Consider the following 27695-nt stretch of genomic DNA (forward strand, 5'->3'; position numbering starts at 1 on the left):
ACAATTAAATGGCGAAGAAAATAATTTACTTTTACAAAGGTATCTTTAGACTTTTCATTAATATTCTTAATAAATTAAAAAAAAATTCATATATTGTTAATAAATTTTTGTTACTCATTATTAATAAGAATGAGAATAAAGAAATGAATTATATGAATAATCCTGAGTAAAAGTTTATTTGGAAAAATTGTTGGAATTCATTGAAGGTTGTAATGATGTGTGTGCTTAAGCCATATTTGGCGTTACTATTGCTTCTAGCAAATATGCCAAATTTCAAAACGCAATAATATATAAACTTCACATATTTCTCCAGAAATGTTTAATAACGAATTGTAATTTTTGCAGGTGTGCATAGAAATATATCTACTTTAAGATGATTGTAAAATTTTATAGTTATTATTCAAAGTTTTTTCGAAAAATTTATAAAAATTATTAAAAAATACGCATTTAAAAATAAACAGAAACGATGTATGAGTTTTAATTGGGTTAAACTTGTTCGAATTATGAGAGAAGAAATCAAGTAGTTTTAATTACAGAAGTGATATTATTAGATATATGCCAAATTCACTTAACATTGTAAGGTTAAAATTTTGGGTGCGGATTAAAACAAAAAAAATTTGCTGCTGAGATTTTTACAAAATTTATAAGGTATTTCTCCCGCCTATTAGCGAGCCTTCGTGGTTTCTTCTGCACCCTTAGCGCGTAATTGAGAGGTCCGCGGTTCGATTCCCGACGAAGGCGTTGCTAATTTTCATGACTCTTGCTTCCAAAAAGAAAAAAGAAATTCTAATGTCTCTACAGTGGCCCGGTGTTGGATGATGATTCTCCTCACGAGGATTTGGCGATTAGGTTCCCTTAAAAACTCCAGTCGCTCTTTGAAAGGGGAGTATATAAGGTATTTCTCCCGCATTCTTAGCGAGCCTTCGTGGTGTAGTGGTCTGCACGCTCAGCGCGTAATTGAGAGGTCCGCGGTTCGATTCCCGTCGAAGGCATTGCTAATTTTACACGACTCCTGCTTCCCCCCCTCCCGAAAAAAAATCCTAATGTCTCTACAAACTTGAGGCGTAGTATCAAAATATGGGAAAATCGGAAAATCATTTCAGAAAAAGTCCGATTTTGTGCCAAAACGTGTATTTTAAAATAAAGCTGTGTATAAGTTTAATGCATAACCTAAGTCCCGAAAAAAAAATTAAAAACGCAAGTAGAATTTCGTCGATCGGCGGATTGGAACGGTAGCTATAGAACTGTCTTTGTGTGTGTGATTCGGTGCACGTCTTTCAGGTGTACCGACAGAAAGATATTATTGCGTAGGAAACCAGATCAGTTATTGACCTGTACATGCGTCACATCATTATTTGCATTCATAAAGAGATAGCTTTTTGTGAAAATTTGCCAGCAATCAGCATATTATAATTTGATACTAGTTCATTTATTCAAATTCGGTGGGTGTTTACATAGTTCTGTCAGTGGGTGCGTGCTAAGTTTTCCTAAAAAGTCATTCATGAAGCCCGTGTTTTAACGTCATCGATTAAATGAAAAACACCTCCATTTTGATTTCAGCACATTATTATTGTGATGACATTATTATGACCACATTTGCAAATTGTACAATTTATAATGCGTTTAAATATTGCTATATTATTCATTTGACTTCTATGAAAATACGTCATTTTGTAGTATAAAAGCATTTAATGGAATTTACTTCAACATTTAGAAACACAATTTATTATCAAATAATTTATTCAAAATTCTGAAATCATACAGGTAAGAATTTTCTTCAACATTTAGAGACACGATTTATTATCAAATAATTTATTGAAAATTCTGAAGTCATACAAGTAAGAATAACCAATCAGTTAGTAAAATTTAACTGAAGAAATGAATAAGATTTATTCAGAATAAAGAATTTTTAGACAAAGTTTAAATAATTGACATGCTAAATTAAGTAAATTCCTTTCATGTTCTTCGTTTTATTTTTCCTTTTGCATAGAAAATGAGAAATTTTATGCATAAGTAGGAAACCCAAAGTGGAATTAGGATTGGAGAAGAATATTTAAAGTAAGTATATCTGTAATAATATATAAAGCTGAACTTTTTGATGAACGAGAATCTTAAGGTTATGGATAATTTCAAAAGTTTTCTTTTCATAACTATCAACATATCACTATTATACTAATAAATGCACCGAATGTCTCAGAAATCATAGCGGTGCGGGATGGTGGTGTGGCCCGCAATCGGGATGTCGAAGAGGAAAGTTCGGCAAGGAATAATGCAAAGGTCCCGCTGAGGACGGACCGCTGCAGTAGGTCTGTGGAGGCTTCCAAGGCAGGACTGGAGTCGGGCGGGGAACGATCGGCTGCTCGACATTCGGCAGGGCTGTACGGAGCTGATTTCTCTGAGCTAGTATTGTTCTTTCATTGCGGCGAAACTTTGCACGTCGATTTTGGAACCACACCTGGAAAAAAGGAAATAAATAAAAAAAATTTCTATTAACTCTGCCTCATTTTCAGATCTGTTGCATTTTTTTATTTATTTATTTATTTATTTATTTATTTTAGAGACAAAACTAGGTTAAGCATTCGATATAGCAATCAACGAAGCTCCTAGATTAAACATTGGACACAGAAATAAAATTTTATGAATCAGCAATATTCATAAAGCCATTTAGATTCATAAAAATCTAAGTGGCACAAGATGATTTAATGGTATCAAGAACTTAAAACTTGCGTTAAAGGAAATAATCACTATGCCTTCAATTAAATAAAAATTTTAAACTGTAAGAGACGATTTAAGTAATCACAGTGACATGGGGTGTTGTCCTGTTGGAAGATTTCATTTTCATTTGGAAAGATAGAAGCCATGTAATGGGGCAACTGATCTGCAGTTATGTTCAGATAGGCCCTAGCTTTCATGGTCAGTTCTACTACAACTAAGGGTTCCAGAGCTGCCCATGAGAACGTCCTCCAAAGCATAATAACACCACTATCAGCCTATGTATGACTTGTGGGGGGGCAACCGCTCGCCTAGAAGACTGCGTACCCTGACACGACCATCGACGGAATGAATGAGAAATTGTGATTCATCTGACCAAGCAACTGTCTTCCACTTATCCATGGTCCAGTCTCGATGTTCCCGGGCCGTAATTGACAGTGACGCTTGATCAACTGAGGCAGACAAATGGGACGTCTGCTGCACAGTCCCCCATATTCAACAGTTTCCGCTCAACTGCATTTTCCGAAACACTAGCACTTGGACGTGCAGTGTATTGGGCTGTCACCTGAGCCACTATCTGGCGCCAGTTTTGCTGTACCAATTGGGGCAGTCTCCAACCTCCTTTTTCTTTGATGACGCGTGACCGTCCTTGGCGACTACTGCTCATTTCACCGTCATTTATCTACTTTTTGTAAATATTAACAATGGCAGATCATGAACAACCTACCAGTCATACAGTTTCGGAGATACTGCTTCCGAGTCTTCGGCCCATTACAATCTGCCCTCTATCAAATTCGCTTAGATCAACAGTCTTTCCCATCATTCCCCAAAACAAGTGTAAGAATGATTCCTTACCTTCTTCAGCAGCAGTTAAATACCATTCCCACTTAATTAAGTGTTCTCCACGTCATTCAGACGAGTTCATTGAAAAATGTGGGGGATGGTCATAATGTTTTGATTTGTCAGTGTATATTCCGAAATTCAACGACTGACCTGCAAGTGAATTTCATGATAGGTGTTGCAATCAGTTCTGAATAAAAATAACTGGCCTGCGAAATATTTTTCTGTCATAAATTAGGAGCATTCATAAAGTGAGTTGAATGCAATGTTCAGATATTTTAGACACATCGTAATTAAAATCTCATGCGTCTGATTTACTCTCTTTATGCAGTGAAACCATCTCACTTTAAGATTCTTAAGTACCTTAGGATAATATTTTGTGGCTTTCAATCTAAAAACTTCTTTCATTCTATATTAGTTGTATCAGTAATCTATTTATAACATGAGGGAGGGGAGTTAAATGCTGTTTATTTAATGAACGCCTTTTGTTGTAATTTTCGATTTTTGTAGCTTGTTTTTTTCTTTATGTATGTCTACGGGAGCTTCTAGAATAAGCTGGATTGCCATAAAATAGTGCACAAGTTAATTTGCCTTAATCTAAAAGACATTATCCATTTTCGATGTATTATCAAATTTCGCACCCTAATCCTTTGTAGGGGGAAAAGAATGAACAATGGAATTTTTTTTTTTTTTTTCTTGAAAATTTCGTTCACACTTTTTGTGAAATATGATCTTCATTATCAGCTTAAGAGTCAATCTTAACATTCCAGTATTTGTTTCTTTCTCAGACTGTTCTATCGCTGTATGAAAAACTTTTGGCCTGCTCGATAAACATCTTCAAAAAATGTTTACGCCTTCATTAAATCAGAATTTAAATTGCATTGGAATTGCACTGTCTAATTCTAAATTTTTGTTGGCACCTTTGAAAGTTTTTCACAATTTGGAACTTTTCTAGTTTTCATTCTCAGTTAAAAAAAAAACTTGAACTTCTTCTCGTTTATCCTTTAAACCATACATAGGTGATGATTTGTTTAGATTTACACACAGTGTTTTTGCACACATTCCTTTATCTTCGAACTTTTCAAGCATACATAATGATTTTTGCTCAATTTGTTAATATTTACCTCTTGTCCTTTTAATTTACATTACGGAAGGAGATTCTGGATATGAGAAAGTTCATGTTCTATAGGGCTGAATATGAGAAATTTATAGAACAAGAAACACAACATTATGCTGCAATGTTAAGAGATATTAAATCCCGAATGCTATTGACATACACTATTACCAAATCGACAGACTAAGGCGAAGATTTGAAATGTGCTAAACCGTAATTGAAAGAATTAGTTGAATACATGTAATTTTAAAAAAGTTTATAATAAAAGAAAACGAACTGGTATCTGCTTCAGATGGTAAAATTTAAGTTTCATATATCTATTCTTCCTGCTCCGCCCCCAAAACATAAGAGAGATCAGATAATTTATAAGTAATTAAATTACATATATATAGTTTAAGTTACATAGTGTGTATAGTTAAATCGAAGACAGTATCAACTTCAGAGTTCAACGGTTATATCCAAATTCCATATTCTTTTCTCTTTAAACAGTAAATGAAAATGAAAAGTTTAGCGTTTTTAGCGTAAATCATATGCTGAGAAAGCTAGGAGATAAAAAATTAGTAATACAACAACCTTGAGTTTGGCGTAGATTTAAGTCAAGATCTCAATCGATTTCGAGAGCAAACAGGTACAGGTCTCAGTTCACCAGGAGCATAGAAATCTGCAAGGGCGTAACGGTCGTATTTATACTCCACAGTAAAGGGATAAGAAGCTCAACTTAATTTTTACAACTAGTTCCTGCATAATCATAAACAGTTTAGATAATTTATGAAAAGCTGAAATATTATCCCCCAAAACTCTATCATTATATTCGCTGCTGAAAAGTTCAGATAATTTTTTATATCTAGAAGTCCAGTCCCATTCAGTAGCATTATTGTCAGTTAAAACAACTGTTTCTAGAAACATCCCCAGTTAACAACAGTTTATTTAGGACTATAATTCAAGCTTCCAGTCTAATGCTTTAATTTTCAAATAAGCGTAAATAGCAATATCTTTCTTTGCTGGACTTTTCATTTTAACACATAACTTTGCTTAACATGTGAAAACAATGATTTGTCTTTGGGAATAATTGAACTCAAAATAAAATTAGTTTCATCAATTTCAATACGAGCAACCAGCTTTCACAAATTCAGCTTCTTTTTCAATTATTTTACCTATTAAAAATAATATAATTCTAATATCCCCTTCTATTAACTTTTTTCGATTTGGATGTAACTATTTCTGACTTTTAGACTTTACTAAGAGAGAATGACGCAAGCGGATGAAAACTGACTTTCGATAAAGCAAGGTAACTAAATGAAAACGATTTGGAATGTTTCCGTTCTCATTCTGCCTCACAGATGGCAGCACTAATGAAATGCAAAATACTCGTTTAATTCAGAGGTTCTCAACCAGTGGTACGCAAATAAACAAAGTATTTTTAACTATTAAATTCAAAAATTAAAACCCCAACATCCTGACTGAATTTTTTCTCTAACACTCGTAAATTTATGCAATCTGAGCTTTGTTCAAGAGTGTTGGTGGTAGTAGTACTATGGAGCGGTGGTACTAAAGGTTTCCGGTTTTTTGTTTAGATGGTATCATCCGTGAACCTTCAGGTTCCTTTCGAAGGGCGCCTGGACTGAAGAGTCCTATCCCTATCGAAGCTGAGTCTCTTTTCGAACGTTGAGTCCATAAGTGCGTTCCGGCAGAGTGGCAATAGGCAAAAACAAGATGTCCATAAGCAAAGTATATGGCATAGAGTCCAGTCGATAGTGAGTTGGTGACACATGCACTTGGGGAGAAGTATTCGGAGGCTAATTCCTAGGACGAAAGTCGATGCGCTGAGGTGTAGAGTAGAAGGCGGCGTCGATGAGCGGAGAGAAGGCTTGAGAATCTTCAGGTCAGGTGGTTTGTAATAGCCAATGGTAGAGAAAGTTGTTATTTTTGGTAGTAGAGCTGAGGGGTCTCATGCAAGCAGTGTATAATGTTTCAAAATTTAAGATATATATATATATATATATATATATATATATTTTCTATTATTTAATTAAAGATGTTTGATTCCTCACATATAGTAAATAAAATTAATAGTTTTTCCATAGGCGTATCCACTGATTTTAGCTGGTCTAAGTTATTTTTAAGAATGGAAAAGAATTTAAAGATGTTATTATTACCGAAAATATTATTAAGTTCTTTTAACGTGGAAAATATGTCAACGAAAGTATTCGTGTTAGATGTAGTGTTAGTATTCTGGTTTCTAGTGCCTTGTGCGTTGTTGGATGTAACCTGTGCGTATGTTCTGCCTTGCGTGGATGTAGGTGTGTTTGAAATGGTGTTGTTTGGGGTAAAAGTGTAATTTGGTGATTTATTTATGTTTCTGTTTTTAGGGAATTTCTCGCAACCGCGATAGGAAGCTGGATGATTTTTGTGGCAATTTGCGCAGATAGGATTGTCTATTTTTCCTTGTGTAGGGCAGTCTGTGGTTTTATGTTGTTGTGCGCATTTAACACACCTAGGTAGGAAGAAACAATTATCTGAAGAGTGGTTGAACCGTTGACAATTATGGCATTGTGGTGTAATATTTTTGTTGATGTATTTTTCAACTGTAATGATGAACATACCTAGGTGTGTTTCACTGTAGATTTTAACAATGTTGGGTGTCTGCATAAGTTGGATTTGAAATAGTGGCATGGGTTGTTTGGTCTTAAATCTGGTGAGTTGAACTACTTTGTGTACTGTGTATCCTAGGTTTGTAAGTTCAGTGGAAATTTCATGTGTGTCAGTTGTGATGGGTAGGCCTCTAATGACTATTTTAACTGGGCGTTTATGTTTGGGTGTGATAACATAGTGTTCGATGTTATGTTTTTGTAGATCTGTGGTGAGTTGTCTGTGGTCATCAGTTGTTGAGGGTAGTAATTTTAAGTATTCTCCACTTATTTTGGCATAAAAGGTAGCTTGTGTAAGTGTTGTAAGTTTTTTGATGTATTGGTTGTGTGTGGCGCCATCTGTCGGCTTAACCATAATCGGTGTAGGTGTGCTGTAATTTGGAAGTCTTGCATCTGGTGATTGTGAACTATTAATTTGTTGTGTAGGTTGAGTGGAATGAGTGTTAGGTTGCGAGAGTGCTGTGAAGCTGTTTTGGATGGGAATAGTGGTGGGTGGAATATTTTTAGGAACCTTTGCAGGTTTAGTTGGTTTTTGAAATCCATCCGAATCGTCTTCGCTGTCTGAGTGATCACGTGGTTTACGTTTCTGTTGTGCTATTGGCTGTGTAGTGCTTGCATGAGAAAGAGCAAAATTCAACTTACCCCTCAGCATTTCTAACTTTTTCTTCTTGGTATCCATCTCCTTTTTCGAAATGTCCGTATGGTAGTCTCTATCAGTAACTGGTCTATTAGCCGAAAGTACATCATAGATTTCTTTAATTGTTGCTAATCGCTCTTCTGTATCCATAATCTCGTATCGTATTGCCGCGATTTCTTGTTCCGTATAAACATGCTCAGTATCCTGGTCCATATCAGTGGCCGCCGTATTTGAGGTGTCCGAAACCGGATCCGTACCTTTATCAGGTGGAACTGCTTCACTACGAGGAGTCTGCTTAGTACGAGCCATATCGACAAGCGTTAGTCAAAAGGTTGAGAACCGCTGGTTTAATTCTTATTTATTCAAGCATATTTTATGCATTCATAAACAGCGTACTAATTTAATTAATTAATAATTTAAATTTCGCACGAAGATTAAAACAATCATTTTAAAAATATCAAAACATTTAAAATCGGAACAATATATATTTTGTAAAGATGCTGTAAGATCATTAGATGTTTGTAAGCATGGTATTATAATATACTTACGAAAACTCTGAATAATAACTAGTTAAAGTTTCGCGATGTTCTAATAGATGACGCCACAAGTATTTTTTTTTTTTAAGCATTGGGAAAATTTCGAATTTTTATGCAAAAAACGACGTTTTATATTGAATAAAACAAAAAAAGTTGAAAAAATAAATCAAAAATGGTAATAATATTTATAAAATATGAGAAAATATGTATTAAAAATTGCAATGTTAGGTCATTTGTTGAAAAAACATGAGACGACTATGTAGGAGGACTCAAGTTCTATCCCTGAGTGATTCTTCATGTGTCACTGAGTAAGTATTGTTAAATTATGATTAAATAATGATATAATGTGATGAGGATGACTAATGTGATTTGTTATTCAGTTGAAGATATCCTTAAGGAACACTTCAAAGGAAACGGGCCGAAGATCAGTCATCTGAAGTAGATCAGGGCTTAATTTCTAAAATTAGAAGTGTCGGAGCCCTATTGGAGGACTGTGAGGGAGGAAAGGTAAAATAAATAAATAAATAAATAAAAAATAAAAAAATAAAACAGCTGAAAGTTAAACTAATTAAATAATAAATTTAAATTAAGAAAAATGTAAAGAAATAAAGGGAAATCTAATAAATTATTAAATTAGTTTTAAATAGTTAAATAGAAAAAAAAAAAAGTGTTGGACCTTCTTTTATTTGGTAAAACGGGTGGAATTACAATTCCCCTTAGATGCTAAGAAGCAGCTCAGCCAATAAAACGATTAAAGCTTCACTAAGGAGAATAGTGAGGATTCTTGAAACAATATAAGTACGTACATGGAAAGAAATTTAACGGAAAAGTGTAGTTTTGAAAATAAGGAGGGAAAAATTCAAGACTTTCTGATCGTGATGGCCTGTCGATTTTTCCCTGAATACTTTTTCTAAATAAATTTTCCTGACTACAACGGGAGAATAAACGTAAGACTTCTCTGTACAAGTGACAGCAGTGGTCTCCCCCTTTGGTTATATCATTCAGAAAGTCTACAGAAGCTCTGCAATAGGAAGTCACTAGCGTGAAAAGTGCATGACCAGGATATCACTTTTAGTTCTTTGAGGAATACAAAATTTACCCGCTCTCATAAATTCATTGCATTTCTTGGAGAATACGCCTTTGGGATATGATTGGGGGCTTTTCTTTAATTAAAAGCCTCAACCTCTGTACAAGGCTTGAGTGCGAGGGAAAGACAGCCTGCATTTAGAAATTAGAATTGATTTTTAAGGCATGTTTGCTATTAAAACAAAAATTTATCTGCTAAAATTGGGGTTCACTTACATAAAAGAAGTGCCGGAGCCTTTTTATTTAGGGCTGCGGTGCGCTTCAGCTGAAATTATAATTTATCTCTAAAACTGAGAAGTACCAGAGCCGTGTTCCGGCGCAATTTAAGCTTTGAAGTAGATGTAATTTCGTAAAAGCGGTTTGACGATGAGAGCGGAGAAGATTTAAGCATTCTAAATTGATTCCATTAAACTTCTTTTTTTTTTTTAATAATTTGGAGACGTCAATACCTGATTCTTTTAAGATTATAAATCGCTTATCAGGTTAATCCGAAGTATTAGGATAAAAACACATATTTGTACCTTGGGATGACGAATAATAAGGAGTACAATGAATCATTAAAATAGTATGAATCAGTAATGAAGTATCTACATTATGGTGCTCAACATGCTACTGTAGTTAGTTGTGCTGTACTATAAATAAATCCTTTCAAACTATTTAAAGTTACATTTTCCTCTCCAAAATATTATCATCCTTATTTTTTACAGTTTTTAGTTCTAACTGAGAAAAACTTCTTGGATATAAAATATTATTTTATCTTTTATAGTAAAATTTATAAGTAGCCCTTCCACTCTGATATGTTGTATTCTTATCTTTATTATATTCTAAAATCTCTTCGCTTTCAGTTTCTTCATTATGATGGTATTTCATATCTGATAAGTCATAAATCATTTATTTATGAATAATTTTTAAACCTTGTCCTTTCATTGAAAGTAATTAATTTAATTTATTACGTATGTCTTGTTTTTCAGAAGGAAGAGCTTTTTCAGAAGGGAGAATCTATAAAAAATCTCTTTCCTTCAGTTTTTTTACTTTTTCTATATAACCTAAAATTATTTATTTATTTATTTAAAAAATTAGGTGACCATGAATTTTTTTCAAATAATTTTCGTCTTCTTTTACAATAAAATTGTATTCAGTTTCTTAATTATTTAAATCATTGAGGTCATTATTTTGAATAGTTGCTCACATATGAATACTACTAATTTCATTTAATTTAACGGAAAAAAATATCGGTTTATCAAATGTTTTTGAAATCATACTACCTAGTGGATTTTGGTTATTAATTGAATAAATAATTCCCGTGGATTTTCGATTTACATAAGCTCATTTTATTATACCACAATGAATGTAAATATTGTCATTTTCATTAGATATATCTGCAATATAATCACCTTCTATTTTTATTTCATCAAGCTTCGCTGTTTGGAGCTTTATACGTATTTTTTCTTAAATCCTATAACTTTATTGAAATTCCCCATTTTTCTAAATTAACTTCCCGTCCTTTAGATAATTTTATGGATATTCTTCGTTTTCTTTTACAATCCAAATTTGAATGGAGGATCATTTCCTAATAATTTTATCAAACATTTATTTGAATCTGTAACTGTATAGTTTCCATCAGGTATAGTTATTTTCTAGTATAGTTTCAGGTATAGTTATTTCTCTAGCACCTAATGCAGATCCTAAGGTATATTTATTATAATTATAACTTTTACTTATATTAAACCAAGAAACCCTCACTGAAATTGATTTTAAAGCAATTTTTTTTTCAAAATTTTAATGGGAGTATATAATAAACAGAAAATCTTCAGATTCGTCATAATTTTTAGAATTCAAAATAAGTGAAGCTATTTACCAACGACATAAATCCTACTTATTATTCCATATATTAAAGATTCCGGATAACCCAACCATTTTACTAAATATTTACTTTCTTTCTTGTTTAATATTTTTCAATCTTATATACGTCATCTTTTTTATTATATTTTACTATTTCATTTTCGTAAAATTTTCCATCAACTTCTCCATCATTTAAACCTTTTATTTTATACGTATATGCACATGGAGGTATTTTGTTCTATAATATATGGAATAATTAAAATCTCTTCCGTAAAGGTTGGACCTTCCGTACAAAATGTTTTGAATTTAGATATTCTAATACAATCTTTTATTTTATATCTAGTCCTTTTTTCATCTGGCTAGAGGATCTACATTTAAATTGTAATAAACTTTTATTTCATTTTCGGATTTATTAGCTTCAACAAGTGTCATTTTTTATAGAACTTTGATATGAATTGTTATATTTTTTAACTAGTTTAAGTAATGTATCATTTTGCATTTTTCGTAAATGAATACTTCATAATTTTCGTTCTGATAGCTTTATTAAAACTCTCTGTTATAGCAGACTTAACTTCTTTATTTTTAGTCGTAAACCATTTAATATTATAATCGTTAAATAATTTTTGTGCAGCTTTTCCTGTAAATTCAGTACCTTCATCCGTCAATATAAATTTTGGAATTCTTTCTTTAAAAACTCGATTAAAACCTTGATTACTTCTTCAGATGTGATAGTAGTTGGCAGAAATGGAGCTATTAGCAAATCTGTTTGTTATTCTGACGATAAACTTGCAGAGTGCATTTTGAGATCGATTAAATTGATACATGCATAATAAAATTTAAAAAAAATCAAATTAATAATTAGAAAAGAACGTGTCATTGCAAGCTTTCTATTTCAAAATGCAATTGCACGTCAAAAATTAAGCTACTGTTTGTTGACAGCAAGTCGCATTTAATGGGCCGAAGAGCCGCAAGATCGCGTGCCACAGTTAAGGTGTCAGAAAGCCACAGTTTCGCCATGCCTGGTATATAATGTAAACAGCATAGGACCATGCTTCTATTTGCTTCTACATTTGTGCACTTATTACTAACGTTTTCGAAATTCTAGAAGAAAGGGGACGTAAAAAATTAACTCAGTTGCTCGAAAAATTTGAATTTCCAATGTATTAATGAACTGCATTAAATTACTTTCTTCTAAAGAATTAATAAGACATTTCTTTATTCAGTGCATGTACAGAATGCACTCAAAAAATGAGATTTCGGAAGAATGACTGCTATTGTAACGTTCTCAGTTTTGTAACTTCAGTCTTTTCGTTAATTTTAATTAAAACATCGTAATTTATCGTTTATTCTTAATATTAACCAAATTCCTTAAACCGGCTGTATGGGGTTTCCATATATTTCTCTGCATGTAACGTATACACGTCAGTTTCCTTTATAAATTCTTTCTCGAAGCCTTTCTTTCTCTTTCCTTAGGCGGGTGTTCTACTGTGCTTTGCCTTAAAAAAGAAGCCGAATATCCAACCAACTAAACTTTATCTTCAGTTACTTTTAACTATTTTTCTAAATTTTAAGCTTTTAGACTTTGTTTTGTAGACACTGTAGTCTAAGATTGTTAAAATATTCTAATTTGATTAATCACCTCAGATTTATGAAGCTGAGAAGTGGGAAAAGAAAAGCGACTGATTGTAATAATATCAAAAACAGTAATGAAATGCCTTTACGTCACTTGAACATTTATTTATCATATGTTACCAGAAAGACAAAATATATGTTACCAGAAAATGCTACTGTCATATGTTACCAGAAAAGCGGGTTTTTTTTTTTTTTTTAATTTCCTGCACAGACAGGAAATAAATAAATTTAAAAATTAGACATGTAACTTGTAGATTTCTATAACACATAAAATATTTATTTTGGTGACATTATTAGACATTGTGGTAATACACATTTGATGGCCTCAGTCAGGTTAGGGAGTTACTCTTAGATTATTGCTAGTAGCGATGCTTATTTAAACCGTCAGAAATACTGACCACTTTCAGAGATAGTAGGAACGTCGCAGGAAGATTGGTCGCTGAACATTGTTTTATATTTATATTAATGTGCAGTAAGTTTTAATTGAAATGAGGCTATTCTAAACGCATTTTTTTTTTTTGGCTCTAGCGGGGCGAAAATACAAATAAGAGTCGTTTAAGAAGCTTTTCCTTGGAAGACAAACTAGCAGGGATATATTTTTTTGGCCTTTCCTTCCCCCTCTTTGATAGATTTCGTTTTCAAGTAATGTTTTTAAAAGCTCGTAAGTGCTAATATAAGTGGTCTTTTGCGTTGACTTTATCGTTTAGATCTGATTCAAAGGGATAATTAAGGGGATGGGAGTCTGTTTGGCGCCACTGAAGCCTATCGGGCCATCTGGGGTGCTCTCATAATGAATGGCTCCCGCCACATATTCCCGACCGGAAGCAGTCCGAAATACAAACTTCACAAAACTCGATCATTTGTGTCATCTTTCATTTTTCACCCCTCGTTCGGGTGCCTTATATCTAACGCATGACTATTCGCTGCTTCCTGGAGAGATGTGAGCTATTTTTTACTTTTTTTCATTCTCCAAAATGCCGATCAAAACTATCAAGCAACCTCTTGATAGAGATATGTTTTTAAATCCCATGCGTTACTTTCACCGCTTCCTGACGAGAAGATAATAAGAATGGTCGTAATAATGTTGTAATGCTCTTGCAATTTCATTTCATTAAAACGCATTCACTTAGTGATGAAGCTAGAATGGAGATAAAAAAATTGGAAATAAAAGAATAATAGGAATTAACTAAACAATTAGATCAAAACTTTGATGGAGCTGTTCAATAAAACAATAACGCGTTTTTTGGAGAAGCATGTTAAATTGGCATAAGATGTTTTTAATAATAATGCTTATTTTCCGTTTGATGCTGAATTCGATTTCAACAGCTAATGCACCTAAACATGATGCTTCAAAGAAGTTTATACTAAATGAGCTTTCCGTTTTATAATAAATTATTAAATTCGAACGGATGAATATGAAAATGATATTCAAAGTTAAGTCGAAACCGAGTGAGGGTACACAGTCAGCTTTAAGTTTCCTTTGGAACTCTGATGTAATTTTAAGTTGAATTTAAAAAAAAATGATAGAATTTTTATTTCATTATAAAGTTCGGTGATAGGAATACCAGAATGTACTTTTAGTCATAACCAATCAGAGAAATCTGTAAATCAGCAGATCATAATGCTTAAAGGGTGTTATTTAATATTAAAAATTTTGAAATAAGGTATAAATTGCTATGGTTGTTAAAGTAAATTGCCAAGAAATAAAATCTCGAAATTAAAGAATTCATATTAATGTCCACATTTGTAAGAGAAAAAAGATGACTTTAAAATTATTTAATTAATCAAGTGAAGTTTCATAACAGAATAGTATTTTCCTTCATCTACATATAATTTACTGCTTTTCAACCCTGATACTGATACTGATTACAAAGTTGCTTATGTGGTCTCAGAAAGGACATGTAAATTAATTTGTAGAAAGCGTAATAAATTATTTAGGCTTAAATAAAAATTGGTGGCTGGCAGTTCTGCGATCGTAGCTTATGTGCACTCAGTTTTCATCATTAATAGGTGGTATGTTCATGCCTTTCATTATTGCTTTGTTTATTATTTTTGGTGACATTAGAGTGGGATTCTGTAGTTTAAGTCCAACTATAGCTGCTATGTTTATTAAGTTTGAATTATGAATAACATGAAAAAATTCAGCACCACTATTTCAAAATGGTTGGCTTTAAATACCCATTTTTGAGAATAGGAAAGCAAAAATGAAAGCAAAAAAGACAAATTCCAAGTTGTATAAATATAAAAATGAAAACACGTAAAATTGATTCAATAAAGCACTGTACTTCTTTAAGCATACATAAAAATTTTATGCTTGAAAACGAGGCCCACCAGCGGCCGAGCGGTAAAGTCGCTGAACACTGGTAATTCGGTCCGAGGTTCGAATCCCGCGAACGGGCTGGCTGCATGGGCGTTTTCGTGGTTTTCCCCATGTGTAACGTGTATACGAGCCAGTTTCCCTTAGAAAGTCCTCCACGAAGGCATCCCTCCTCTTAGGCAGATAGCACTCGATGCTTTGCCATAATCACACACCCACACACATATGCTTGAAAACGGATGATCGTCTTAGACTGTGTTTACTGTGTTTGTTCTACTATGTATTTTTATTTCACTTGATTAATTGTAAAATGAAGAACTTTTGGAATAATTGAAATGTACAGGCTAAACAAAATAGAGTGACACTTTTAGTAATAAACGCATGACCGTCTGTTTAAAATTGAAATAAGTATCTCACTGTAGCTCCAAGACTCTAAGACATCATTCTTTATATTTTCCTCATTAAAATTCTGTACAAAAACTAAACATAAAGTTATACACTTTTGCTTAGTTACTTAAAATATAAATCAGTAATTTTTCTCTTTCCATGCTAAAAATTTCAACTTAGTCATCTATGCAACTTAAAAAGTGTTAGGGAGGATAATATGTACAAGGTTCGCCTATAAATTAATCTGACATTTTTTTACACATAGGAAAATTACTAACCTTCAAATAAATTTTTCTCTTTCAAAATAATCATTCCAGGAAGCTATACAATTTTTCTGATGATTCTTCCCGTCATCTAAACACTGTTTTTATACGCGTAACGTTTGATTAAATATCCGAGATGTTTTCAAATCTCTGTCCTTTCATGGCCAAATTAAGCTTCGTAAAAAAGGAAACATTAAGCTGGTCATAAGTCGTTAGAATACAGTGGGTGATGTTTCACTGCAATTAAATGCTTAGGAAGATACTGTTGTACAGATACTGCTGTATTGGGCCTGGCATTATCGTGTAAAACACCTTTCCCAAATTAAAAAAAAAATACCTTCCTAACTTGCCGTATTCTGTTTCTGATCGCCCACCAGCGGCCGAGGGTTTAAAGTCGCTGAATGTTGGTAGTTCAGTCCAGTGTAATATGTACGTAATGCCAGAAGGCTTTCCTCCCTTTAGGCATATAGCCCTCAAGCGCTTTGCCATAATCAAATAAACCAAACCAAACGCGTTCCTTAATCGAAAAATCACATTCCTAAAAAAATGCCTGTAAATTAACTAATTTTCAGGGGAAAATTCATGGTGAGTAAGTTCTTTGTAATCAAAAAGTGCAATCAGCATTACCCTAGTCTTTGATTTCAAAATCGGTGCTTCATCTTGAACTCCTTTACATCCACATTTAAAGCCGTTGTACCACTCATACAGTTGTTCTTGATAACGATGCATCACTAAAGACTGTGCGAATCCTCCCTGCGTTTCGGTAGCACATTAAACTAATTCGTAACAAAATTTTCTAACATATTTTTATCTCGAAGCAAATGTTTTGAAAAACGTTTTCCCAGTAAATGAAAAGAATTTCGGTCTTTTGATATGCTGGATACGGATTATGAAGTTGCTTATGTTGCCCCAGATGGGGCGTTAATAAGTTAGATTATAAGGTATTTCTCCCACCTCCCTAGCGTACCTTCGTGGTGTAACGGCAGCACGCTGGGCCGATATTCCAGAGGTCCGTGGTTCGATTCCCAGCGAAGGCAGTTGCATATTTTTCATCTTGCCTGCTTTCAAAAAATACCTAGTGTCTCTACAGTGGCGCCCGAACTAAAAAGGGTTGTGGATGATGTTTCTCCGCACCCAGGATTTGGCGACTAGGTCCCCTAAAACCCTAGTCGCTCTTAAAAAAGGGAGTATATAAGGTATTTCTCCCACTTCGCTAGCTTGCCTTCGTGGTGTAACGGTAACACGCTGGGCCGATATTCCAGAGGTCCGTGGTTTGATTCCCAGCGAAGGCAGTTGCATATTTTTCATCTTGCCTGCTTTCAAAAAATACCTAGTGTCTCTACAGTGGCGCCCGAACTAAAAAGAGTTGTGGATGATGATTCTCCGCATCCAGGATTTGGCGACAAGGTCCCCTAAAACCCTAGTCGCCCTTTAAATAGGGGAGTATATAAGGTATTTCTCCCACTTCCCTAGCGTGCCTTCATGGTGTAACAGTAACATGCTGGCCCGGTATTCCAGGGGTCCGTGGTTCGATTCCCGGCGAAGGCGGTTGCTAATATTTCATCTCTCCAGCTTTAAAAAAAAAAAAAAAAAAAAAAAAACCCTAATGTCCCCACAAGATAAGAAAATTAAGCCACTGAGAGCACATTACTCCGATGAGCTAGCAAGTGGAATTCCAAGAACGTTCAAGAAAGTGAGGTAAAATTGGAAAGATTATTGCCTCCTCTACTACATATGTGCCAATCTAATGAGAAGCGACAAGAGGTAAAAGTCACACTGCGCAAGCAAGCAAGTAAACGTTGGCAATCAAAGCTAGGTTACGAAGTCGTGATCTCTAAGCATGTGAGTAGCAAATGGTCTGATCAAACTGTCTTCTAGAATGATCTGGTAACTAAGAATTTCTGAAAAATTTGCAGTATCACAGCTAAGTCCAGTTTTGAAGGAACGCTTATTAAGTTTAGTAATGTCGTCTACTATAGCGTTGATTTTTAAGTCGTCATGGGTCAATTTGTCAGTTAATGGGTATTTTAATTCTTCTAAAAGGCTTACCCTGCACTATCTGAAAAGCTTGTGGAAATATGCCTCTTCTTCTATGCAGGTGCGTAGCATAGAATTGGTCTTATAATGCATAGGTATATCCTTCTCGTTTCGTTGAGAGACAGTCCAGAGTAATTTCCAAGAAGCACAGAAAGTTGGTTAGCGTTACCACAACAGGCTTTTCCTATGACGTGCTTAATGTGACAAGTCCATGTGAGTCACTGGTTAAGGATAAGCCCTAGATAATTTATGTTATTTACACTGTTCGCATTTTCTCCAAATAAGTAGAGGTTATTCAATGTTCCAAATTTTGGGCCTCCTTACCAATAGAAGCTTGGACTTTGTGCCATTTATACTGATTTTCCAATTTCTGCCCTAGTCCTTAATATCTAAAACGAAATCTGGAGTTTGGCGATAGCATTATTAGGTTGGATCAAGCTCACGGCACCGCCGTGTTGTCTGCGTAGCAAGCTAATATAGAATTATGATTCAGTTTATCTCTAGGAAAATTGATTGCATAAAACAGATAGAGAATGGGTGCAAGAGAAGAATCCTGGGCTGTCTTGCAGTGATGTTTTTGAAGGTTGAATAGACATTTCCTTGACTAATACTAAACGTTAAGTCGATAAGGAAGGAATTGAGTAGGAGAATAATTTCTCGACTTAGTTTTATCTTGATCAGTTTGTAGATTAACCCCTTATACGCAGTCCAATGCTTTCGCCACGTCTATCATATGGAGTGCCGTGTATTGCTTATGATGCAGAGCTGCCGCGATAAATTCAACTAGCCTTTGAAGTTAACAGTTGCTTTTCGAATCCGTATTGATCGGAGGGAAGTAACTGAAGATATAGATTCCTCCTTTTTAAGATAATGGCTTTTGTAAATTTTTCTGAGACTGAAAGGCAAACTTATAGTGTGAAAATTCTACACTTTGGTGCTGTCCTTTCTAGGCTTGACAAGTACAAGGACTTTGGCACTTTTCCTAGAATTGGAAAGAAAGCTCAGAGTCAGGAAGTCAGGAAGCTCTGAGTTATTCATAATTCCAGTGACTTTGGCGGTAGTGTTGGAAGGTAAATTGCGTAACGTGTTGGTAATTCCGTCAAGGTCCCGGGCTTTCTCAATGTCCAACTTATGTATTGTCTTTTAAATTTCATCAGTAGTGAGTGGGTTTGCTGAAGGGGCAACAAGAATCAACAAATTCTTCAACTCGTGTTAGAAACCCTTGCTCCACCAGGATCACGTTAGGGGTGAACTGCTGTTCTAGATGTTCAGAGAAAGCTCTCACTTTGTCAATATTTGATTATGGAGTAGCATTCGCAGCAGTAATAGGCTGATTACACTTATGCTCGTTCTTAAGATATTTGAGAATTTTCCCCAAGGATCCATCCTTTAGCTTTATATCTGCAGTTTTTTCTTCCCACTTTTCAGTACGAATTTTCTTAATTTTATTTTAATCGTCGTGCTAGTACGATTTAACTCTGTTAAAAATGACAGATTGTGCGTTAGTTGCCATGTCCTAAGTAGGTAGTTTCTTATTGTAATATATTGCCTAATGTCTGGGGAAAATTTTTGTACGAAATTCTTTACAGTCACAATGTTGGTGGCTTCATGATAAGCATCGTTTATACGCATGGTGAATTCATCAATTGTTTTATCAATATCAAAGGGAGATCTTTTGCTTTTAAGCTTGTGTTTTTTGAGGCTGTTATGATAAAGCATCTTCGTGTTATGAAAAAGTCCGTACATCTTCGAACTTAGGCGATTTAATTTTTGAGAAACCCAAAGCAGCTGTGATAGGGATGTGGCGCGAAGTGAGCCGCTACCATAGTATCTACTGCAATAGAGATTCCAGACTTAGTAGAGAATGTCAGGTTGCCTTCTTGGGTGAAATGGGTTGCCCGCAGCTTCCTCAGGCGCATAGAATGGAGTTGGAAATGTTAAGAATGAACTCGTACAAGGCCATGCAGTTTAAATTAGTGTTTCTACAAACCCAATCATTGTGTTTTGCCTTTAAATCTCTGCCAACAATGATAGGCATGCTGTCGGAGATAATGGACGAGAGAACACTTTCAGTAAGCCTGTTATCTGGACAGTCTGTGAAGAAAGTGTCTCGGTAGCTTGGAAAAGAGACTGAGACAACCACTCAAATCTTACCTGAAACGAAAAGATACCCAGAAATAAATTTAGAAAGTTCAGTTCGAGAAATGGGTTATCATATTAAGCCCGTCATAAAAAAAGTCAATGATGTCACCAACCAACTTTCTGTGCTCCTTGAAAATTACTCTGGACTGTCTCAATAAAAGGAGAATATACCTGTGCATTATACTTGCGAATTGGTTTTGCTACGCATCTGCATAGAAACAGAAGCAGATGTCCACAAACGTCAGATAATGCAGAATAAGTTTTTAAGAAGAATTACAAATGCCCCCATTAACTGACAAATTGATCCACGGTGGCTTGAAAATCGACCCTATAATAATAATATATATACCCTATAATATAACTTAATAAGCGTTTATTCAAACATGGACTTAACTGGGATGCTGAAAATTTTTCAGAAATTTTTAGTTACCAGATCATTCCAGAAGATAATACCATTTGTTAATCAGATGCTTAGAGATCACGTCTTCGTAACCTAGCTTTCATTGCCAGCGTTTGACTTTTGTCGCTTCTCATTAGATTGGCACGCATGCAGTAGAGGAGACAATAATCTTTCCAATTTTGCTTCACTTTCTTGACCGTTCAGTATGAATCCGTCATATGATGTACAGTTGACAAGTGAGCTGGATTTACCTTTGATACAGGCACATTTTACATATTTGAATAAACGTTAGTTTAAGGGTGACTAATAGCTAAGTGGCTAAATGTCTAAATATAAAATGTGCTCTCATAAAAGCATTTTCGTGTATTATTTTCTTCTGTATTATGCATGTGTTCGTTCTGTATTAATAATTAGTTTGATTTAAGATGTCCTTCAAAGCCTCCTTTTCTGGGCAGTAATTGTATATTTTTATAACAATAAATGTCTGGGAATTTGTTACAAAATTAAAACATTTGAAAATTCTGTTTATTTGCAAATATTTAGGGATTGATCATTTCATTCCAATTTAAGCTTTTGCTATTTTAAATATTTAATGAGAATTAGTATTTCTGCACTTGTTACTGTGTAACTGAATATGGCAAAATAGATGAAGATTATTCGCTTTAAGGATGGAATGCTCTCATGGAAGAACGTTTTAAAAGAAACTCATCTGCATTTACTTTACACCCGAGGAAAACCTTAAAAATATTCTTGGAATCAGCCCATTTGCCTGGATTCGAGCCCAGGTTGAAACGGCAGTCGTTATTTCCACAGATAAATAATATTGTGAGTTTATTTTTTGAAATTCTAATCGCTTAATATTTATTTATGCTGCACAGAAGATTTTTTTTTTTTTTTTTTTTGTAAAAACAATTTCCGAAATTTGAATTACGGGAATTTTAGTACCTGAGCTGAACTCTATGTGAGCATAACGCTAGATATTTCATATTGGAAATGTTGTTCATGAGCAAGAAGTATTATGCAGGTAAATATAGCTATTATTAAAGGTTGTCCTTCTGGCCATTCTCATAACATTGTTTAATCGCAATGTGTTTTTAGTAATAGCTATTATTAAACGTTCTTTTTCTGGCCATTCTCATAACCTTGTTTAATCGCAATGTGTTTTTAGTAATAATAAATCTCCCATGACATTACGTTCAGCGTACTAAACACGGTTTATTAAGAGCAAAGTCCTAATGACAGCATGTGCGTTTAAGGAAAATTACCTTAAGAAACCTTACTGCAGAAAGAGTTAATCTATGAATTTTATAACAAGCAGAGGAAAGAAGCTTATTTAAAAAGATATTGTAACGAATTAGCCCTAACGTCAGAATAAAGAATGCGTCTAGTAAAGTAGATAGTAGCACTGCACAGAATATTATCAAATGTCTTGGCAAAGTCCCATGGGCAATTCGGGACAAAACTTCACGTGAGCTTCCACTCTGTGCCTTGATGATGTAATTGAGTTTCTGTTCTCTGCTTTTGGCAACCACCATAGTCATTGGTCTGTTTCGACGCAATTGAAAAACAATCAGTCGCTTCAAATTTGCTATTTGTTATTTGTTAAACGGTCATTAATCCTTTACTTCGTTTTACATTGTCTTATTAAAAGAAAGATCGTAAAAGCTACAGTTGCTGTTTCCTTGTTACGTAATAATATTTCCTTAAGATTGTTTTATCCCGTGATGATTATAAATCCAATATTGTATTAGTTTTTTCCTTGCACTTCTTAGAATAGCTTATATTTTATGACAATTTTCCTGATAGGGATCATCTCCTAGAGATCTGAATAATCAAAAATGTACAAAACGAAAATTTTTATAGAAATTCTCAGTTTTGTGCATTTCTATGCTAACTTCCTTATTATTATACATCCGAATTCATAAAAAATACAGTTTTTTTAACGCTTACTGAATTACGGTTCACCTTGTCTGTGAAGTTACAGATAAAAGAATCTAAAAAGCTTTGAAGAAACTTGAAAATTTGAGGGGTATTAATATTTTTGTTAATAATACAGATTAAACTCAATGTTGGTGTCAATGACTTGACACCAACAGACTGCAATCAAATCCTGATCCTAATTGCCTTGCGGATTAACTGGAGAATTTGTTTATAATGGAATGATGAAAAAATTGTCACAAATCATTAGCGTAAAATAAAATTGTTTACGGAAAATATGAGAAAAGGAAGCAAAATATTTGGGATAGCAGCAACGATAGTAGATGGTGTCAAAGGATTTAGGAGTTATCATCCATCGACTTTTTCCCTCGAGTTTGAACCCGATAACATTTTTCAAGCTTTCTGGTTTTATGTAATTTTTAATTTAGTCTTTTTATTTGTAATGATGCTTAATCTCCGTTATTTACATCGCGTTCGTTTTATTATTAAATTTACTTTACCATACGAAGTTATTTCGTAGATTAAACTGCTTGAAATTGCAGGTAAATTTTTACCAGTACTTTTGTGTTAATTATAACTGGGGTTATTCCTCTTTCCTGAGTTTTTTTAATTGCTCTTGGATTAAGCTTGATTTAAGTGAATAATAAATTGTACAGTACTCCAGTATTACTCCGATAAACTCGGAGTTGATTATAAATTAGAAATATATATATTTTACATCATATAGAAATTTTTATTTCTGCAGTGTCTACGTATGTATTACAGCAGTGGTCTCACTCACAAATTGCATGCGGGCTAATGCCTGACCTGAAAACAGCTAACGGGAAAATTTTTTTTATCAGGATGAAAATTTTTGTCCATAAATAAATAAACTAAATTTTAGAGTTCTCTTATTAAGCATTTAATAAAACATATATAAGCAATAATAATAATAAAGCAAAGGGAAAAATTCAGGTTTCTACTTATTTTCAATCTGAAATCTTTCGTTAGAACTTTGTGTGTCAGACATATTGATAGCTAAATATTTATTTTAAGTAATTCCACTATGCTTAATTAATCATTAAATAACTTACTTTCATTTAAACTAAAGATAAACAAATCATGAAAGCTTTCGAAAGCTACTTACTGTTATAAAGAGATGTAAGGCAAGGAAAGAAACTTAAAGTTCCTTTTATATGCATGCTATTTTCTCAAGACATTTTAACATAATTTCTATTTGTATATGCAAACTGTTCAAAGTTCCTAGAAAGAAATTTAAATTCACAAAAAGGGAGAAGTAGTTAAAAAAAAACAGAAGTTTATTAAAACAGTTTAATGTAGCTGCAATTTAATAATTATTCATGTACAAAAATCTGTAAAAACGAATTTTAAGTTGCTCTGAAATGAAATATCTTCACTACCTTCTCGCTTTGTTTAAAAATCCTGATTTTGGTAATTAATATCAGAATTAATAAATTCATTTAAAATTAGTAAAATTTTACTTTAAATGTCTTAGCATATAACATAAGAACATATTTAGCAAATAAACAGTATTAATTTGCTTCACATATTTCCTTTATTCCTTGCGCTGTCTTGGGCATTTTTTGTTTCATGTTTTATATATCAGTATTCATCCACATTTTTTTAGATAAATCAAGATGAAATATGCGACGAAGTATTTCAATAGCACTATTAACTGAAGCTCTGGCTTGGAATACAACCGCCGTTGGAGGAGTTACGCCAAATATTTCTGGTAATTGTTAATGAAGTGTTCTGCGTTAAATTAGACATTGCACTGTTTGAAAAAGGCGTGAAGAATTAAGCAACACGTGTGAGAGGAAATATTAGTCTATCTGATGGGAGCGAAAAGGAATCCAAGAGATAAGGGATTAGTCTCGCATTCATCCGTGGCACATGGAGCATTAGGGGCCACTGATACCATCTTGATGGCGTCCTTCTTGTCCTACCGCTAGAAGCAATTAGTGGCATTAGTCCAAACTTTGCGGCGTGTTTCCTCCTTTTCGCAGAATATTGCTGTGCCGCACAATGGAGCGAAGCATCTGAATTAGACGAACAACTATGAGTTTAGACAACCGACCGTAACACGATTCTGCTGCGATGTCTCCGCATTGTGCTGCAAGTATTCTCTCTCAGTCAAAGTCAACATTAAATAAAAACTAGTTAATTAATTACATCTGCTGTTCTGTGATAAGAAAATTGGTTTCTTACCTGTAAAGTACTTCTATTAGTAAAGCTAGCATGCGACTGGCTCCATCATACTCTTTGTTCATACATACAATGAGAAAGCGTTAAAATCTGCAAATTTCGTATATTTATGGAAACCAAGAATTTATCGTTATAGAATGTTTTGATACCGAAGTTGAGTTTTTTTTTATTTTATTGGAATTGAAATTGGTGCAAATATCCTTATTTTATGTCCAATGTTTCGGAGAAAACTAATGATCTTTTCTTGTGTGCAAAACTTGCACATACCCTGCAAAAGATACAAGCCAAACTTTTAAAACCAAATTTAGATGTAACATTAAATTTTGTTAAAATGAATGCTTTGATTGCATATGTTACATAAAACTGCTTTTTGTGTTATATATACTGTGTCGAAGCAATTGCTTTGATACAGTTTATCAACTTACGCTGATAAAACTAAAGTTAAAATATGAAGCCCAGACTTTTATATATTTACTAATTAATTTTTTCTTGGCTATAACTTTCTGTTATGAGGACAATATCGCAGACTGTATAATTTTACAAACTTTGACATTCAGGAAGTAGCTTTAGATTGTGTGTAAATATATATGTCAAACTGCTGGTAACTTATTTAAACAGACATTAGAGCAAATAACACAGTGGTTATGATAATGTCACAGTGATTTTCCCAGGAAAAAATATACCAGTTATTCACAGTATAGGAAAAATGACAGTACTAGGTTAATTCAATAATCTTAACACTGAAATACACTTATGTGCTTCCTCCTAATGGCAAGTTAAAGCTACATTAAATGTAGGCTATATAAATAATATTTTTGCTAATAGAAAATTAATTTACGCTATTCCTCGAAAACACTATAACTCAAACGCCTTAATTAAATGGATCTCTTTAATCAGAGGATAGATTCTTATAAACTAATCGAATAACTGTAAGGCATTTTCTACGAAAATTTTAATGAGATTAATATAAATATAGCAAATATTTGTGTATGTGATCTTAAATCTTTTGATATGTGTATCAGCATGTTCTTTCTGCAGCAGAAACTGTATTTCAAAGCAAATTTTGCCCATTCAAATAATTCATTTTGAAAAGATTTAATTTTGCCTTGCTACACAAGACGATCTTTTTTTTTTTTTTTTTTTTTTTTATGAACTCTAGATTATGTTTTACTTCTTATACATAGGTTTATTTGATTATGGCAAAGAACTGCAGGGCTACCTACCTAAGAGAAGGTATGCCTTCGTGGAGGGCTTTCTAAGGGAAACTGGCTCGTATACACATTGCACTTGGGGAAAACCATCAGAATGGCCATGAAGCCAACCCGTTTGCCGGAATTCGAGCCCCAGATCGAATTACCAGAGTTCAGTGACTTAACCACTCAGCTGCTGATGGGCTCAATTTCTTGCACAATATAACAATAATTTTCCATAATAAGAATGTCAGGAATTGTTTTTCTTTAGATTATAATGTGTCACTTGGTGCAGCACACTGAATCAGAAGGCTGTATATGATGCTTTATCTACTTTTGTTTAGTTCGCTATTTTGTTCCTCATCTTTATCTACTTTTGTTTAGTCCCGTTTATTTTTTTAAATTTGTTTTCATAACTTTACATTTTTCCGATATGTGATATATCTATTAATCTTCATTTGCTTGAAAAACTTATATGGCTATCGTATATCTGTGATACTTTTTAGTCTCTGTTAAGATAAGTTAACCAAATTTGCTTTAAATTGAGAAATGGCGTACTAAAGGAAAGCTTGCTAACTACCTATGCTCTCAAGGTTTGGACCTACCCTGTTTAAAGAAGCCGAATAATTCCTTATAAAAAGTCAAAAATGGGCGATGAGAGCCCCTTAAAAGCATTTTATGCCTAGAGCCTCAGATCCTGGAAGGCTAGTATTCAGGACCTCTTTTTCTCTTAAGTTAGCATTCAGATTAATAAGAATTTTTATTACTTTTAGTATAAAAGTAACATTATGCAAGATTAAAAGTCGTAGTTTAATACTGAAATAACGTTTCATAAGCACGGGGTAATTCACTGTATAATCAAACTAGATTTTATGTTAATAAGTATTAAATATGCTAACAGAAGTTTTATGTACACAGTAAATAATAGAAAATTACATTCTCTATTTCGTAATTTCGAAAATGTTATGAAAAATGCTATGTAAACAACTTCTGTGATATGTATTTCTATTATATTTTCTTTAATCAACAAACTTCAAATTTAAAATACCTGTCGTTGAAAACTAAACATAACAAGATGTGTAAGCATACTTTAATATGCTTCAAATAGGCATATTTGCTTATGAAACTTGTAAGTATGCCTATTTCAAATATTTCAAAATGAAGAAAATATATTATGTGTAATAGTCTGCATGATGTCGATTAAAAGGTTGCCGAGTTTTCTGAGAATTCGAGGAAAATATTTAGAAAGTTTTCTTCATTTTAAAATAAAGGACTCTGAAAAATAAAATCGCCTCAACTCACTTGAACTCTCGCTTCACTTAAATTGACTTTTCTTGCTAATTCTTCTCGCACAAAAGCATCGGGGTAATGAGTTCTTTCAAATATCTTTTCTAAAGCATTCAACTGATGAGTTGTGAAAGTAGTGCGATTTCTTCTTGACTTCTTTCTGTGATTTTCGCCTTCTCCTGTTTCATCTGCAATCATGAAAAATGAAAAAGAAATTAAAATTTTTGTTTAATTTAATTCCCTACACAGAACGTCAAGGAGGAAGAAAAGAATTATGTACTGTAGGTGCCGCTTAATGCGATCGCCTTTCTTCACTGCTATTTTATTTTGACAACATTAATCGAATGATAACATTAAACAATGAGTAAGAATATCCCTCATAACAAACATGGAATTTAACTAATTTAGTGCAAATATATTTTTAGAAACGTATAAATAGGAACTTTCACAGCATTTAATTAACAAAATGCAAAAATTCGTTT

General features: G+C 33.5%; 1 protein-coding gene across 1 annotated transcript in view; it reads right to left on the minus strand.

Moving 5' to 3' along the window:
• Window positions 1-1733: 1733 nt before the first annotated feature.
• LOC118183807 (paired mesoderm homeobox protein 2-like) overlaps window positions 1734-27695 on the minus strand; it is a 56522-nt gene continuing 30560 nt past the window's right edge. The window contains exons 2-3 of the mRNA XM_035353416.2: window positions 27229-27401; window positions 1734-2455 (exon numbers count right to left, since the gene is read on the minus strand). Coding sequence (XP_035209307.1) covers window positions 2201-2455; window positions 27229-27401 — 428 coding nt within the window. The 3' untranslated portion in view covers window positions 1734-2200. The remainder of the gene's footprint in view (window positions 2456-27228; window positions 27402-27695) is intronic.

Source organism: Stegodyphus dumicola, chromosome X1, assembly GCF_044657685.1.
Source record: "Stegodyphus dumicola isolate Sdum_Otavi_A_Nest chromosome X1, ASM4465768v1".
In the NCBI taxonomy this organism is placed as follows: Eukaryota; Metazoa; Arthropoda; class Arachnida; order Araneae; family Eresidae; genus Stegodyphus; species Stegodyphus dumicola.